The sequence below is a fragment of the Spathaspora passalidarum genome (assembly GCF_000223485.1).
Source record: "Spathaspora passalidarum NRRL Y-27907 unplaced genomic scaffold SPAPAscaffold_6, whole genome shotgun sequence".
In the NCBI taxonomy this organism is placed as follows: Eukaryota; Fungi; Ascomycota; class Pichiomycetes; order Serinales; family Debaryomycetaceae; genus Spathaspora; species Spathaspora passalidarum.
The window spans coordinates 229,141-241,927 of NW_006767430.1; the positions used below are offsets into that span (position 1 = coordinate 229,141).

The following is a 12,787-nucleotide window of genomic DNA, read 5'->3' on the forward strand; positions in this document are numbered from 1 at the left end:
GTTAATGACTCCAAATTTGGAAATCTTTTTCACAATTTACCCCCCATTCCAGTTTTACCAAACCTTTTGCAAAAAGAATTAATATATAAACAATCAAATCATGACAAACTACTAGAGGTGATTAGTTGCATGTATCTGTTCCTCCTTCTTGTGTCTAACACTGCTATTTACCCGTCAATTCTCCTGAGAAACAAATTTACGATTTACTGGGAAGTTAAGATCTCTAAACAGAAAATAACTTATATAAATAAACCAGACACTAGTACCAACCTTTATATACTCTCGGATCTAATCTTCCCCGTCATAATGACAGGGCAATCAGGTGGTCTTTAGGTTATGGATATCTCCAGAGCCACATAGAAATTGGAGCTACCAACTGTGGCGAAAACAAGCCTTTTGGAAATCAGCTTAGTAATTTTGTTCCTCAAATTGCAAACCAGCTCCAATCCACTACTATATCTATACATTTTTCTATACTTAGCATGTCGTCAGAATCAGGGGTTAGTATATATATCGAGGATCAGTCCACATTGATCCATTTTTCACAGGATGGAGAAGTATATACTTTCACAACATCGTCCGATTCCACTGTCACTGGTGCCCCGGCCGCCACCGCCACCACCACTACAATTAACCAAGCAAAGTTAAATCCCGTCTTGACAAGCAATAAGGTTTACATTGTTGACTCAATCAAATCTGGAACAGGTCGTGCTGATGATAACTTATACAGCAAGATCATAAAACCATTATTCCAATTGTTGAAGATTGGCTATGAATACTACGCAACCACTTCAGCAGCGTCTATAGTTGAATTTGCCCGTAGCTTGAGCAAGATAGAAGAAGACTTGACTATTATCTTTATCAGTGGCGATACTTCCATTAATGAATTCATAAATGGACTCCCCGAGGCCAAAGCCAACCAGAATATCACAGTATTCCCTATTCCAGGGGGAACAGGTAATAGTCTTGCTCTATCTGTAAACTTAACCCTGCAGATAGAGGCGGTAGCTAAATTGGTAACCTCATCCAATCAACCAGCGCCATTGTACCTATATGAAGTTGATTTCCCCACTGGTTCATACCATTTAGTGCAAGACGAAAAGAAGGATGAAATTCAAGGTAAATTAAAGTTTCTTGTTGTTGTTTCATGGGGGTTCCATGCTTCATTAGTGGCGGATAGCGATACTCCAGAATTGCGCAAATTTGGACTTCAAAGATTTCAAATTGCTGCCATGAATAATCTAAAGCAAGAGCAAAAGTATGAAGGTGATTGCTACATAAACAATAGGAAAATCTCGGGCCCGTTTGCATATTGGTTGGTCACATCGTCGCAGAGGTTTGAACCTACGTTTGAAATTTCACCCAAGGGAAATATCTTTGAAGAGAGCTTGTACTTGGTTACCTTTAATACCCAAGAGGACAAAGAAGGAAATGGAGACTATATAATGAAAGTAATGAAGGACGTGTACAACAAAGGTGCTCATGCTGAAGACCCAAACGTAACTTATGAAAAACTCAAACAAGGAGACGAAATTACATTGAAGACTACAAATACAGAACCAATTAGAAACCGAAGATTTTGTGTTGACGGAAGTATAATTGCCTTGCCGGAACAAGATCGCCATGAAATCAAAATAGCCATATCAAATAATGTACATAAAAACTGGAACTTATATATATTGCACTAGAGTTCGTTAGAAATCATTAAAGAAATTTATATAATACAATTGCCTATTGTCTGTAAGAATTTCTGCCTCGGTAGTTGCCCCTGTTTGAATTGGGAGGAAGGTATCCTGATCTGGACTGCTTGTTATAGTCCTGTCTGCCTTGACCATAATCTTGTCTGCCTTGACCATAATCTTGTCTGCCTTGACCATAATCTTGTCTACCTTGGCCATATCCTTGATTGTATCCTTGGTTGTAATTCTGATTGTAGCCATGACCTTGTTGTCTGTGGTTACCTTGGTTGTAGTTTTGGTTGTAACCTTGTCCTTGATATCCTTGGTTATAATTTTGATTATAGCCTTGGTTGTTATTGTACCCTTGGTTATTGTACCCTTGGTTATTGTACCCTTGGTTATTGTACCCTTGGTTACTACTGTATCCTTGATTATGGTACCCTTGGCTATTATTGTACCCCTGGTTGTAGTTTCTGTTATAACCTTGGTTATTATCATAATTCTGGGTGCGATATCCACCTTGTCGTGTCCCTGAATCAGGCAATACACCGTCTTTCAAATATTGCAAATAAGATCTATACCCACCTCTTCTCATCGAGTATGCTTTGTATATCTCAGTTCCTGCTGGTCCCTTGTTGATATACTCTCTATTGTCACTAGGAGCATTAAATCTTCCTCCACCATATCTTGGCCCACCATACATCAAGTTGCTCTTGTCTTCTTCCGTCAATGCCGGGAGATGTGGAATGTATCCGTTCAACAACATACTCTTACCCAACTTCTTGGGTGGCATCTCATACGTCACTTGCAAGAACTCCTTATTGTCAATATTAGGCATACTGCCTTCTTTCAATGGGAACTTGAAAATACCGTTAGGCTTGAATTGGTCGTTTTTAATAGCTGTTCCCGCTAAACTACTCCTGGCAAACTTGAACACTACCTTATCAGCTTCATTCTTGTACAATTCTTCTTGAAACTTGGTATAGTTTTTATTTTGCGTCGAGATGAACAACACCGCTTCTTTATTGGTGTTTCTGTCAACTTCTTCAGGAGTCAACAGGACATACTTGGCTTGAACAGCAGTCAACAATCTTGTTTCATCAATGAACGGTAACAATGGAATACCTTGCCAACTCATCTTCTTCCCATTCATATCAATCTTGAATTCTTCAGGATAGAAATCAATGATTTCACTGTCGGGATGAGACATTAATTCTCGGAATACTTCTGGCAAAGTGTGTCCAGAAGCAGCAGGCAAAACCGACATCAATTGTTCATAGGGTCTGAATGGTTGACCTAAGTCAAACTTGATAGTACCTTCAGGAACTAAATCTTGAATGTTGACGAAATCAGCAGCAAATGGGGCATAATGGTAAGGAAAATACCATTGCCATGAAGGACACCCTTGGTAATAGTACAACAAGACCCAGGAAACACCTTCCAAGTAATGACGAACAACTTGTCTTCTAGTTTGTTCAATTTCTTCATCAGTCTTTAAATGGAACTTCACTTCGTAATAACGCTTACGATATCCTGGCTCCCACAACTTGACATCGTCACTGACCTCATCGTCATCTTCAAGCAAACGTTTTCTTTCTTCAAGGTCAGAGCTTTCTTCCGAGGTGGTGGTGGCGGTGGCTGAATCTTCTTGAGCGGCCTCACGGGCTTGCACGGCACTCACGGGAGTCTTTTTAGAATCAATCAACTTCTTTAATGCAGCAGCAGCATCACTATTGGCTAAGTTGGCATTGGTTATAATATCTCTATTCTGGACAATGTCTTGGTTGGATAAAGGAGCGTATCCTTCAACTAATTCTCCACTCGTGGTCATTAAAGGCATGTTGACATCTGCGGTGATTGGTGCTTTATCCTTGCCCTTGGTCACTTGGGGTAAGTATACATTCTTGAGGGCCTGTTCTTGATCATCGGCCATCTTTCTTCTTTTTCTGTTTTCCTCTCTTCTCATTTCTTGTTCACGTCTTTTACGGAAGATTTCATCTTCCTTGTAAGCCAAATTAGCCATCAATTTTTCAACACTGTCAATATTCAATTGTCCGTCACAGGTGACGTAATCGCGCAACCTCGGCAAGCATCTCTTCCAGCAGTTGACTAAGATGTCAATACCATTGTCTCTGACGTCCAAACTTGGCAAATGGGGCAAGAAATCGTTACCGACAAAGAAACACATAAACACCCAATCATCAATGGCACGTTCCAAATCAAACGGGAATGGTAGTTGGGGATTGTACAATTCAACGGCAAGATACTCTCTCAACACGTTGACGTGCAACCACAAGAACGGCTTTCGTTTGTCCTTTTCCTGGATGGACTCCGATTGTTCCTGAGTCATGGATAATTGGTCAGAAACGGTCATTCGCTTTTCTTGATTAGCAAACACATCTTCTCTCAACACTCTAAAGTGTGGTTCATGAGTGGCCAATCCTAAAAAGATCAAATCGGCGTCTAGCCCGTAAATACAGTGTTTAGTGTTTGGGTCATACTGAGGGTCAGACCGTTGAGAACGGATAAAACTCATCAACTTATGTTCACCCTCACCAGGAACGGTGGCATCACTGATAATGACTTGCAAATTTGCCCAACCAGGATCACTACTCAACTTGTAGGCCACCCAGTATCTCAATGCTTCGGCAAGACGATCCATGAACGGAGTACCGGGAGTAATGGCGTTAGAATCCCATTGCTTCTTTCCTTTAATTGCATCGTCGATTACTTCTCCTCGCAACTCTCTCTCTCTGATATCACGTTCCATCTCTTCTTGCTTGATCTTGGCGTCTTGAGCCGACCTAAATCTTCTTGCTCGCTGCTGATTCATCTTGGCTCTGGGTGCGACCCCATCGACGGCAATCATAAGCACTTTGCGTGGTCTGGCCATCATCAACACACGATCAGTATACGTGAAGATGTCCAAGAACATTTCGTCCTCGGTTGCTGGTGCAGGTTTGTGCTCGGGATGTGAACACGGGTGGACAATACCATTCATATCAAGATATAAATTGTCAATCTCACCATTGGGGTTAGCGTCTTCGTACTTGGCTCCACCAATGCTGTTATCTTCGTCTTCTTCTATCACGGGAGAGATGATCTTGGGATACTTTCTAGAAAGCCATCGAAATAATGCCGGAACACCCATGATGACTGTAGTAAATGTTGAATAAGGAGAAAGACTGTTTGTACTGGAATCTTATCTGGCTGGAAAACATCGGAGAAAGAAAAAAAATGGCGAAGAGGAGTCACGTGATCATGTTGCCGTTTTAGGCAATCAACAAAGGCGCTGGTGGTGGTGGTGGTGGTGGTGGTGCTGCTGCTGCTGCTACGTTTACTGCTGCTGCTCCGGCTACTGCTGCTACCACCACCACCACCACCACTACTACTTCCAATCACAATACAGGCGCTTTTATTATAAATATATAACATTACATGATACATTAGCTCTATCAATGATGATCCCTCTTCTTAAAAGGTGGATTTTGTTGCTGACCTTGATTGGTTCTCTTTTTCCCATCTTGACCAACCGGATTTGGCGTGGGACTAAACTTTTTAGCTTCGGGCTTCTCCACAGTCGGTCTGTGCACTGTCAAAGTACTCTCTGTGAATGGATAGCCAAGGAATTTGCTTGAGCCTGGTTGGTTTTGTTGAGCAGCGGCAGCAGCAGCAGCAGCAGCGTTAGCTACAGTTGCAGATGCAGATTCACTAGCAGCTACAGCCGGCTTAGCAGACACTATGGCAGGCGCAGGTGCAGTTGCATTAGGCACCACCGGTAATGAAGCTGGTGGGGCATTACCAGTTTGCTTCTCCAAACGCTCAACCTTCTTGTTCAACATTTTAATCTTCACTTCAAACATCTTCTCAATTTGTGCTTTAACACTGGCCTTTTCCTCCTCCAATTTCCGTTCAAATTTAGCATTCAATTCAGCAATTTCCTTCGTTGAATCAGCATTACTAGATAACTTCTCTTGGTATTCCTTTTCCAATTCTTCCTTCCGCTTATTAACAGATTGCTCAAGTTCTTGGTACTTCTTTTGTGCTTCTTCTTCATTAGCAACACTAGAACCGGCTTGCTTTTCAAATTCTTCTTTCAACGATTTACGAAGTTGTTCCTTTTCTTGATTAAATTGTTCCCTTAATTCTGCTTGCTTGGTACTTAACTGAATAACAAGGTTGTTCTTCTCTTGAGTTAAAGTGTTGATATACTTGTTAGAATCTTGCTTAGCAGCCTTCAATTTATTATTCAAGTCCTCAATCTCTGATTTGGCACTGGCAAGTTCTTGCTTAGTACTCTCAATTTCCTGCTTAACCTTCTCAATTTCTTCCGGGGATGACGCCTTCTCAGCAGTGTCTTCTAATCCAGACTTCAATTGGGCTATTTCAGTTTGGTATGCTTTAATCTTTTCATTCAAAGAAGTAATCTTAGCGTTCGCTTGTTGAGTAATCTCCTTCAATCTTTCTCTCAAACTAATGACAGTAGCAGAATCAGATTGCGCAGTTGTCAGTTTCAAGCGGCCATTTTCTTCAGAAAGTAGCAGGGCTTGCTGCTTTTCAAACTCGATTTGGGTAGATAATTCATTAACCTTGCTTCTAAGAGGTTCCAATTCGTTAGTCATGGACACCAACTTATTGTTCAACTTTTCAATTTCTTCAGATTTCTTGGAATTTTCTTGTCTCAAAGTACTATTACTTTCTTTGAGAATATGTAATTGCTCCAATTGGGAAGACAACTCAGCTTGTTCCTTCAAATTAACATCCAAGTTGATTTGGTTAGCATTGCTCAAAGCAGAATTGGCGATGGAAAGCTCGTACTGAAGTTTTTCCAAGTTGACCTTCAATGCCTGGTTTTCTTCAACAGCAACCAACAACTTAGCTTCACTGGTTTCCTTTTCATGACGAAGATAACTAACCACTTGTCTGAAATCTCCTCCAAGTTCTTCTTCACCTGTGCTTGATCCTTTGGTTAATTCCAATTGATTCAATAACAAGTCATTTTGTTCTTTCAACTCAACTATCTTGTTGTTGGAGATGGATAATTCAGTTTCTAATTGTGATTTTTCACTAGTTAATGATTCCTGTTTAAGTTGTAACGATTCCTTAACCGCTTGTAACTCATCATTCAATTGTTTAATTTCGTTACCCTTGGATTCCACTTCATTCTTTAATGTTTCAATTTGAGAGCCTAGCAAGGTATTCTTGGTCATTTCAGACTTGTACTTATTTTGAACATCATTATAAACATTGATATGGGTTTCAAGATCCTTGCGGATGGAAACAACCTTGGCTTGGTAATCTCTTTCCAAATTGTCATATCTGTCAGCCTTGAATTTGAATTCATTCAATTTCAGTTTCAAATCATTGACTTCTTCCACATGGGTAGATTTAATTGCCTCTAATTCTTGACTGGTGGTGTTGCTCAATTCAGTTAAACGCTTAACTTCAGCTTCAACATATTCCTTTTCCTTAACTAACGATTGATATTTAGCATCGGCTTCAACCTTGTATTGCTCAAATGAATTAGTGGCATTGACCAAGGCAGTTTCACTAGCTTTAGCAAGATTCGAAAGTTCGTCCACTTGCTGTTCAGCAATACGTAAATCTTCCTTCAATTGATTGACCTCAAAGTCTTGAGATGCAGTTGAAGGATGAGTTGAAACAGGAATAGTAGATGCAGCAGCAGCAGGAGCAGGGTGCACTTTCAAGCTCTCAATCTTTCTTCTTAATTCATCAACTAAGCGTTCCTTCTCAGACAACTTGGTTCTAGTTTCTAACAATTGTTGACTGATTTCGTTCACTTGTTCCAACTTGGCATTTTGTGCCTTGAATGCTAATTCCGATTGACTGGTTAAAATAAGCACACGTTCTTCCTTTTCAGAGAGTTTTTGTTGTAATGATTGATAATTTTCAACCGAAGCATTGAGTTTGGCCGACAATTGTTTCGATGACTCTTCGCGATCCTTCAAGAGTGATTGTAAATTAAGAACAAACTCGTTAAGTTTAATCTTGTCGGCTTTCAAAGTATCAATTTCATTCTGTAATGCTTTTTGCATGGTATCAGAAAATGCCTTTTCACGTTCAAGTGTATTAATGAGCACTCTATTTTGAGAAATGGTGGATTCCAAATCACGTAATTCTTGAGTCTTGTTGACAAGTAAGGATTCCTGTTTGTTTGCTTGTTGTTGCCAGAATTGTATTTCCTTACGAATTTGCTTCAATTCCTGATGGGAATCATCGAGGGATTTATTTGCATTGGCCAATCTTGATTCAGCCAATTCTGCAGATTGACGAGATGCAGTAACCTGTAAAGCAATTTCATTCTTCTTATCAGTGACTTCTCTCAACTTTTCACTCAAATCACGAACTGTCTTGGAAGATTGTTCTTTCAAATCAGCCATTATACGTTCACTTTCATTAATCTTCTTGCGTAAATCTTCATTAACTTGATTAAGATATCTTGCTTCAGCATTGGATGAAGATGGTTGTTCGGTTATCACCTTGAGGGCATCTCTTTCCTTGGTAACGGCATCTAATTTAACATTCAAACTATCCAATTCACTTTCCAAAGTTAGAATAGCATCCTTGGCTTCTTCAATGGCAACACTTTCTAAATTATTGTTTTCCTCTTCACGAGATTCCAACTGTTTCGACAATTGTCTGATGGAAACCAACAATTCCTCATTTCTTTGTCGTAATTCTATAATATTCCTAAACTCGACTAACCTATCCGAGATTAATCTATCAGAATCAGTTTCCATAGTCTCATCAAAATTACCAGTTTGAGCAAGAATTTTCTCAATGGCATTCTTTTCACTCAATGTCAATGGATCTTCATGGTTATCTCTAATCTTGGAATGGATCAAATAGTAACATAATTGACGGCCTAAATCTTTGAGCAATTTCTTCATGCTGACCATTTCATTTTCAGTTTCAACGATTCTCGATCTTAATCTCTTTGCATCCTTTTCGACTTCTGTCTTTTCAGACCTGACGGTTTCCACTTTACCAATCATTTCCTTTAATGAAGCTTCGTAGAACAATACTTGATCACGATAATTGGCCAATGCCGGCTTTTTAGATTCTAATTCATTAACAAATGCCTCCAATTGAAGTTCCATTTTTTGCTTTTGAGATCTCTCCAAAACCAATTGTTTCTTCAAATGATTATATTCCGAGTATAATTTCGATAAGGAAATTCCATTGGTGGCAATTATAGCAGAAGACTCGGTCAATTTAGGTAAATCGGTTTCCTTGTGTAATTCTGCATCCAATACTTCTTCGGTTCTCTTTAACTTTTCTTGTAATTCTATAACTTTTTCGGTCCTTTCTGATAATTCCTGTTCAAGCTTATCAACGGTTTCACCCAATGATGATTTGATTTCTTCAGCATATGATTCTAATTGTTGAATACGAGTGTGACGTTGTTCGGATTGGAGCTTTGTTAATGATATTAACTCATCCTTGGAAGCCAACTCTTTTAAGAACCTTGACTTTTCCAACTCAATATCAGTTTGAATCTTGGAATTTTTCGTAATTTCCTGTTCCAATTTAGTCTTGAGTGAGCTAATGGTAGATTGGTTTTGACTGTTCAAAGTTTCAAGGGTTTCATTTCTTGCCGTCAAAGTGGCGATTTTTGAGTTAGTGACCAAATATTCCGATTCGTGCTTCTTGATTAAGTCGGTAAATCTGCCTTGAACTGATTTCAATTCATCATCAAACCATTCTTTTTGATCGCGAAGGTATGAAAGTTCATTCTGAGACTTGGCTAATTCCAACTGAAGTGTAAACTTATCATTTCTGGTTTCATTGATCTCCTTGGTCAATTCATTGAGTTTCTTGCTCTGTTCAATATTAGTTCCTGATAATTGATTGATAGTTTGTTGATTCTCAAGTTCTTGGGTATCCCGTTCTTCTCTCACCTTCTTAATTTCCAAATTTTTCTCTTCTTCAATCTGTTTAAGACGGGCAAGGTGTTCATTATTGATTGAGGAGATATCTTCCAATTCTTGGATTCTGTGTTCTTGTTGTATGGTTTTAGATTTTAACGCTTGGTTTTCTTCCTGTACTAATGATGCAGTGTTATCAGCCTTGGAGAACTTTTCCTGCAAGGATTCAATTTGTTTAGCACTGCTACGGATATTCTGTTCCAACTGTAATTTAATGAATTCATTCTGGGATACCAATTCTTGAAATTCGCTCGACTTGGATATTAAAGCACTAATGATTTCACTATTACCCGAGATCGCTCGTATAGATGAATCATCTATTGATAAATATCTAGCAACTGCTCGCAAACCATCTTCATCAAAATGATCATCGATATCCCCGCTAGTGACATCATGTTCCGAAACAAGATTCTTGATAGGTGAACTATTGACCACTGACAGGTCACCAGGGTGTGCTGCATCTTTGGCAACATGGAATGATTTAGGGGTGACAATCTTGTCAATATCTTTCAATGGTGGCAAGAATCGCGATGGAGTTGTGAATTGCTGTTTATCTGATGGGATTTGCAGAAACGAGGTATGTGGCTCTTCCTGAATCACCAGATCATCTCCAACTTCGGCAATAGATATATCTGGAACGGAAGCTGCTACTGCTGCTGCATCCACCACTGGTTGGTCTGCCACTGGTTCCTCAGTTGGTTCCACAACTGAAACGGTTTGTTCGTTGGTGGTGGTTTCAACTACCGCCTGTTGTGGTTGATCGGGGGTTTGATCAATCGGAGCTTCGGAATGTTTCTCAATAGGTGAATTGTGCCCACTCATTTTTTGATTGAATTGAGTCCGAGTGTGATTGATTGAATCCTCTATACTTCTTTTACAACCACTTTTGTTCAAGATGCTGGTTATTTTGTTTTTGCTTGTTTGGGCCGATCGCGGCTGTGTCATAAACCTGAAACATGTCGCGACAACTGGCCCGTTTACGACAAATGGCAGTTTAGGGTTTGTGCCCGAGTGTTGAGATATCACACGTGATTAAGTTGAATTTTTTCTGGCTCAAGACTTTGCAGTGAGGTACTTTTTTTTTGTTTATCCCACGCACTTATTTGTAACACTCCTCACAAAAATATACTAGTGGCAATAATGTGGTGTTTGTTTGGTGCATCCATATGCAGTACGTACCAGACATGCCATGCGCACTCACCATCAAAATTTTTTTCCCATTCAATCATTCAAAGGTATATTGAAAAAAAAAACCTCTCTTTCTTTCTTTGTTGATATAATTTAAAGTAACTAAAGATGATTGAACCATCCTTAAAGGCTTTAGCTTCCAAGTACAACTGTGAAAAGTCCATCTGTCGTAAATGTTACGCTAGATTACCACCAAGAGCCACCAACTGTCGTAAGAGAAAGTGTGGTCACACCAACCAATTAAGACCAAAGAAGAAGTTGAAGTAATCCGTCTGCCCCCCTTCATTTTATATTACATTTTCTTATCGTTTATTTAATAAGCAGGGCAAGATGTTTAGAAGAAGGATTGAATTGCATAAGTGGGTTTTATCAGTTTTGTTTTAATTAAATTCTTGTTGTTGTGGGTCCTCCAAAATTGCATATAGATTTTTCCATAAGTAGGACGATTAACAAAAGCAAGAATGACGAATTTGGTGAATCTTTGATTTGTTTCTTATAATATCACTTGAACTGGTTTGAAGATGAATTGGTTGGAAGATGTAAAGGAGAGTTCTTTACGATAGCTTATTTTTGTATGGTTATTTAATAAAAATTTTTTACGTTAATATTTGCAAGCTGTCATGTTGAATATTCATGTTTGGTTTGATCTGAGTTAATTCATATTTAAGAGATCAAAGTATTTTGAGGTTGAGGTGATTGATTGGCAAACATGAATAGCAGACTTTGACAATGTAGTTTCTCTGGATTATACATCGTAATCGAATATGGGCCATGTTACAGTTGGTTATGTATATAATTTAGACCCCCGGGTTGTTTCCTGCAAAATAAAAGAAAGCCCCAAAGTCTCCTTATCTTTCTATATTGGGTACTGTGACCTGAGAACTCTGCAATTTGGTTATTTATATGATCGTGGATCCCATGTATACTAGTGTGTTCAATTTGCCAGTTCTAGCTCTGCTCAACAAAGCATTATGTAACACATGCCTGGCCGAAATAGTGCATATGAGTTGGTCTGTTTAGGTAGAAAACTAGACGACGAGCGAGAAAGTAATTGTCGAGCTGAATACAAGGCCAATTGTATAAGAGTTCTTGCAGCTATTCGATATCGTTTCCCGTAGGCCTGCTAATTACATAATGTTGTCCTCGCTTACAAGTTTAATTTTTTAGTAGCATAGGTACAGCACTTCCCATTGAAAATCAGAAACCTGAAAATAATTTTTTTTTTTGCAGCTACATATTTTAAAACGAGTTTACGGTTAGTACAAGAGTTATTCTATGTAGCTATTGATTCTTAGTAGAAGTGATGCTATTGATCAATTAGAGAAAGTATGATTAACGAATTACAAGCAACAATTCCCCGTTTAGATCCATCAATCGGCAACGGAAAAATGTGCCTGGACATATGTCTATCTCCATAAAGGAATTACAAGAGGATCTGCCTGACTAGGAATCAAGATATGTTCCATCAAAAATTCAATCCAAAAAAACAAGCGTTGTAAAAGATTGACTTGCTGCAAGTTTTCGTTTGCTGGATGCATCACGAGTAAATAGTCGAATCTATTTTTAGCACATGGCAGGACAACATCAAAACGATAATTAATAAACCAGTGATTGCTAAAATAAGAAATATTAGCTTAATCTGCTTATAGGCAAGAATTTCCTAATCTATGACCTGTTACATTTCTGTATTGTTGCATTGTTGTGTTGTCTATTGATGATGTTGTAGATTATTTTTTTGCCGTTATGGGGTGATCTGTGGGTGAGATTTCGCCAGATCTTAGGAGATTCCTAAAAGTCCAGACACGGAAAACTGGAATTGCAAATGTTGCAATCTACCTTGCTGAATTCCATTGGTTTACCCAAGACGTAATTTCCAACATACCCCCGCTTGAAACTACGAACAATGAAATTTGCAATTTGATCTTAGCGAAAAACTAACCGTAACTGAGCCCATTTTTTTGTGATTATGCA

The 12,787-nt window shown here is 38.9% G+C and overlaps 4 protein-coding genes across 4 annotated transcripts; 2 read left to right on the plus strand and 2 right to left on the minus strand. All coding sequences in view use genetic code 12, as the record gives it.

Annotated features, from left to right (window-relative positions):
* Positions 1 to 221: 221 nt before the first annotated feature.
* RAT1 (ssRNA exonuclease) lies at positions 222 to 3,337 on the minus strand (the record flags this gene model as incomplete). Its single annotated transcript, XM_007376711.1, has 1 exon — positions 222 to 3,337. The coding sequence occupies one exon, from the start codon at positions 2,515 to 2,517 to the stop codon at positions 1,732 to 1,734; it is 786 nt and encodes a 261-aa protein (XP_007376773.1).
* SPAPADRAFT_56720 (uncharacterized protein) lies at positions 550 to 1,688 on the plus strand (the record flags this gene model as incomplete). Its single annotated transcript, XM_007376712.1, has 2 exons — positions 550 to 577; positions 640 to 1,688. The coding sequence occupies 2 exons, from the start codon at positions 550 to 552 to the stop codon at positions 1,686 to 1,688; spliced, it is 1,077 nt and encodes a 358-aa protein (XP_007376774.1).
* A 1,797-nt stretch (positions 3,338 to 5,134) lies between the features above and the next one.
* MLP1 (Mlp1p) lies at positions 5,135 to 10,450 on the minus strand (the record flags this gene model as incomplete). Its single annotated transcript, XM_007376713.1, has 1 exon — positions 5,135 to 10,450. The coding sequence occupies one exon, from the start codon at positions 10,448 to 10,450 to the stop codon at positions 5,135 to 5,137; it is 5,316 nt and encodes a 1,771-aa protein (XP_007376775.1).
* Positions 10,451 to 10,895: 445 nt separating this feature from the next.
* RPL40B (Rpl40bp) lies at positions 10,896 to 11,418 on the plus strand (the record flags this gene model as incomplete). The annotated part of the gene is made up of 1 exon (XM_007376714.1): positions 10,896 to 11,418. One exon carries the CDS (start codon positions 10,925 to 10,927, stop codon positions 11,081 to 11,083), a length of 159 nt encoding a protein of 52 aa, XP_007376776.1.
* Positions 11,419 to 12,787: the final 1,369 nt, after the last annotated feature.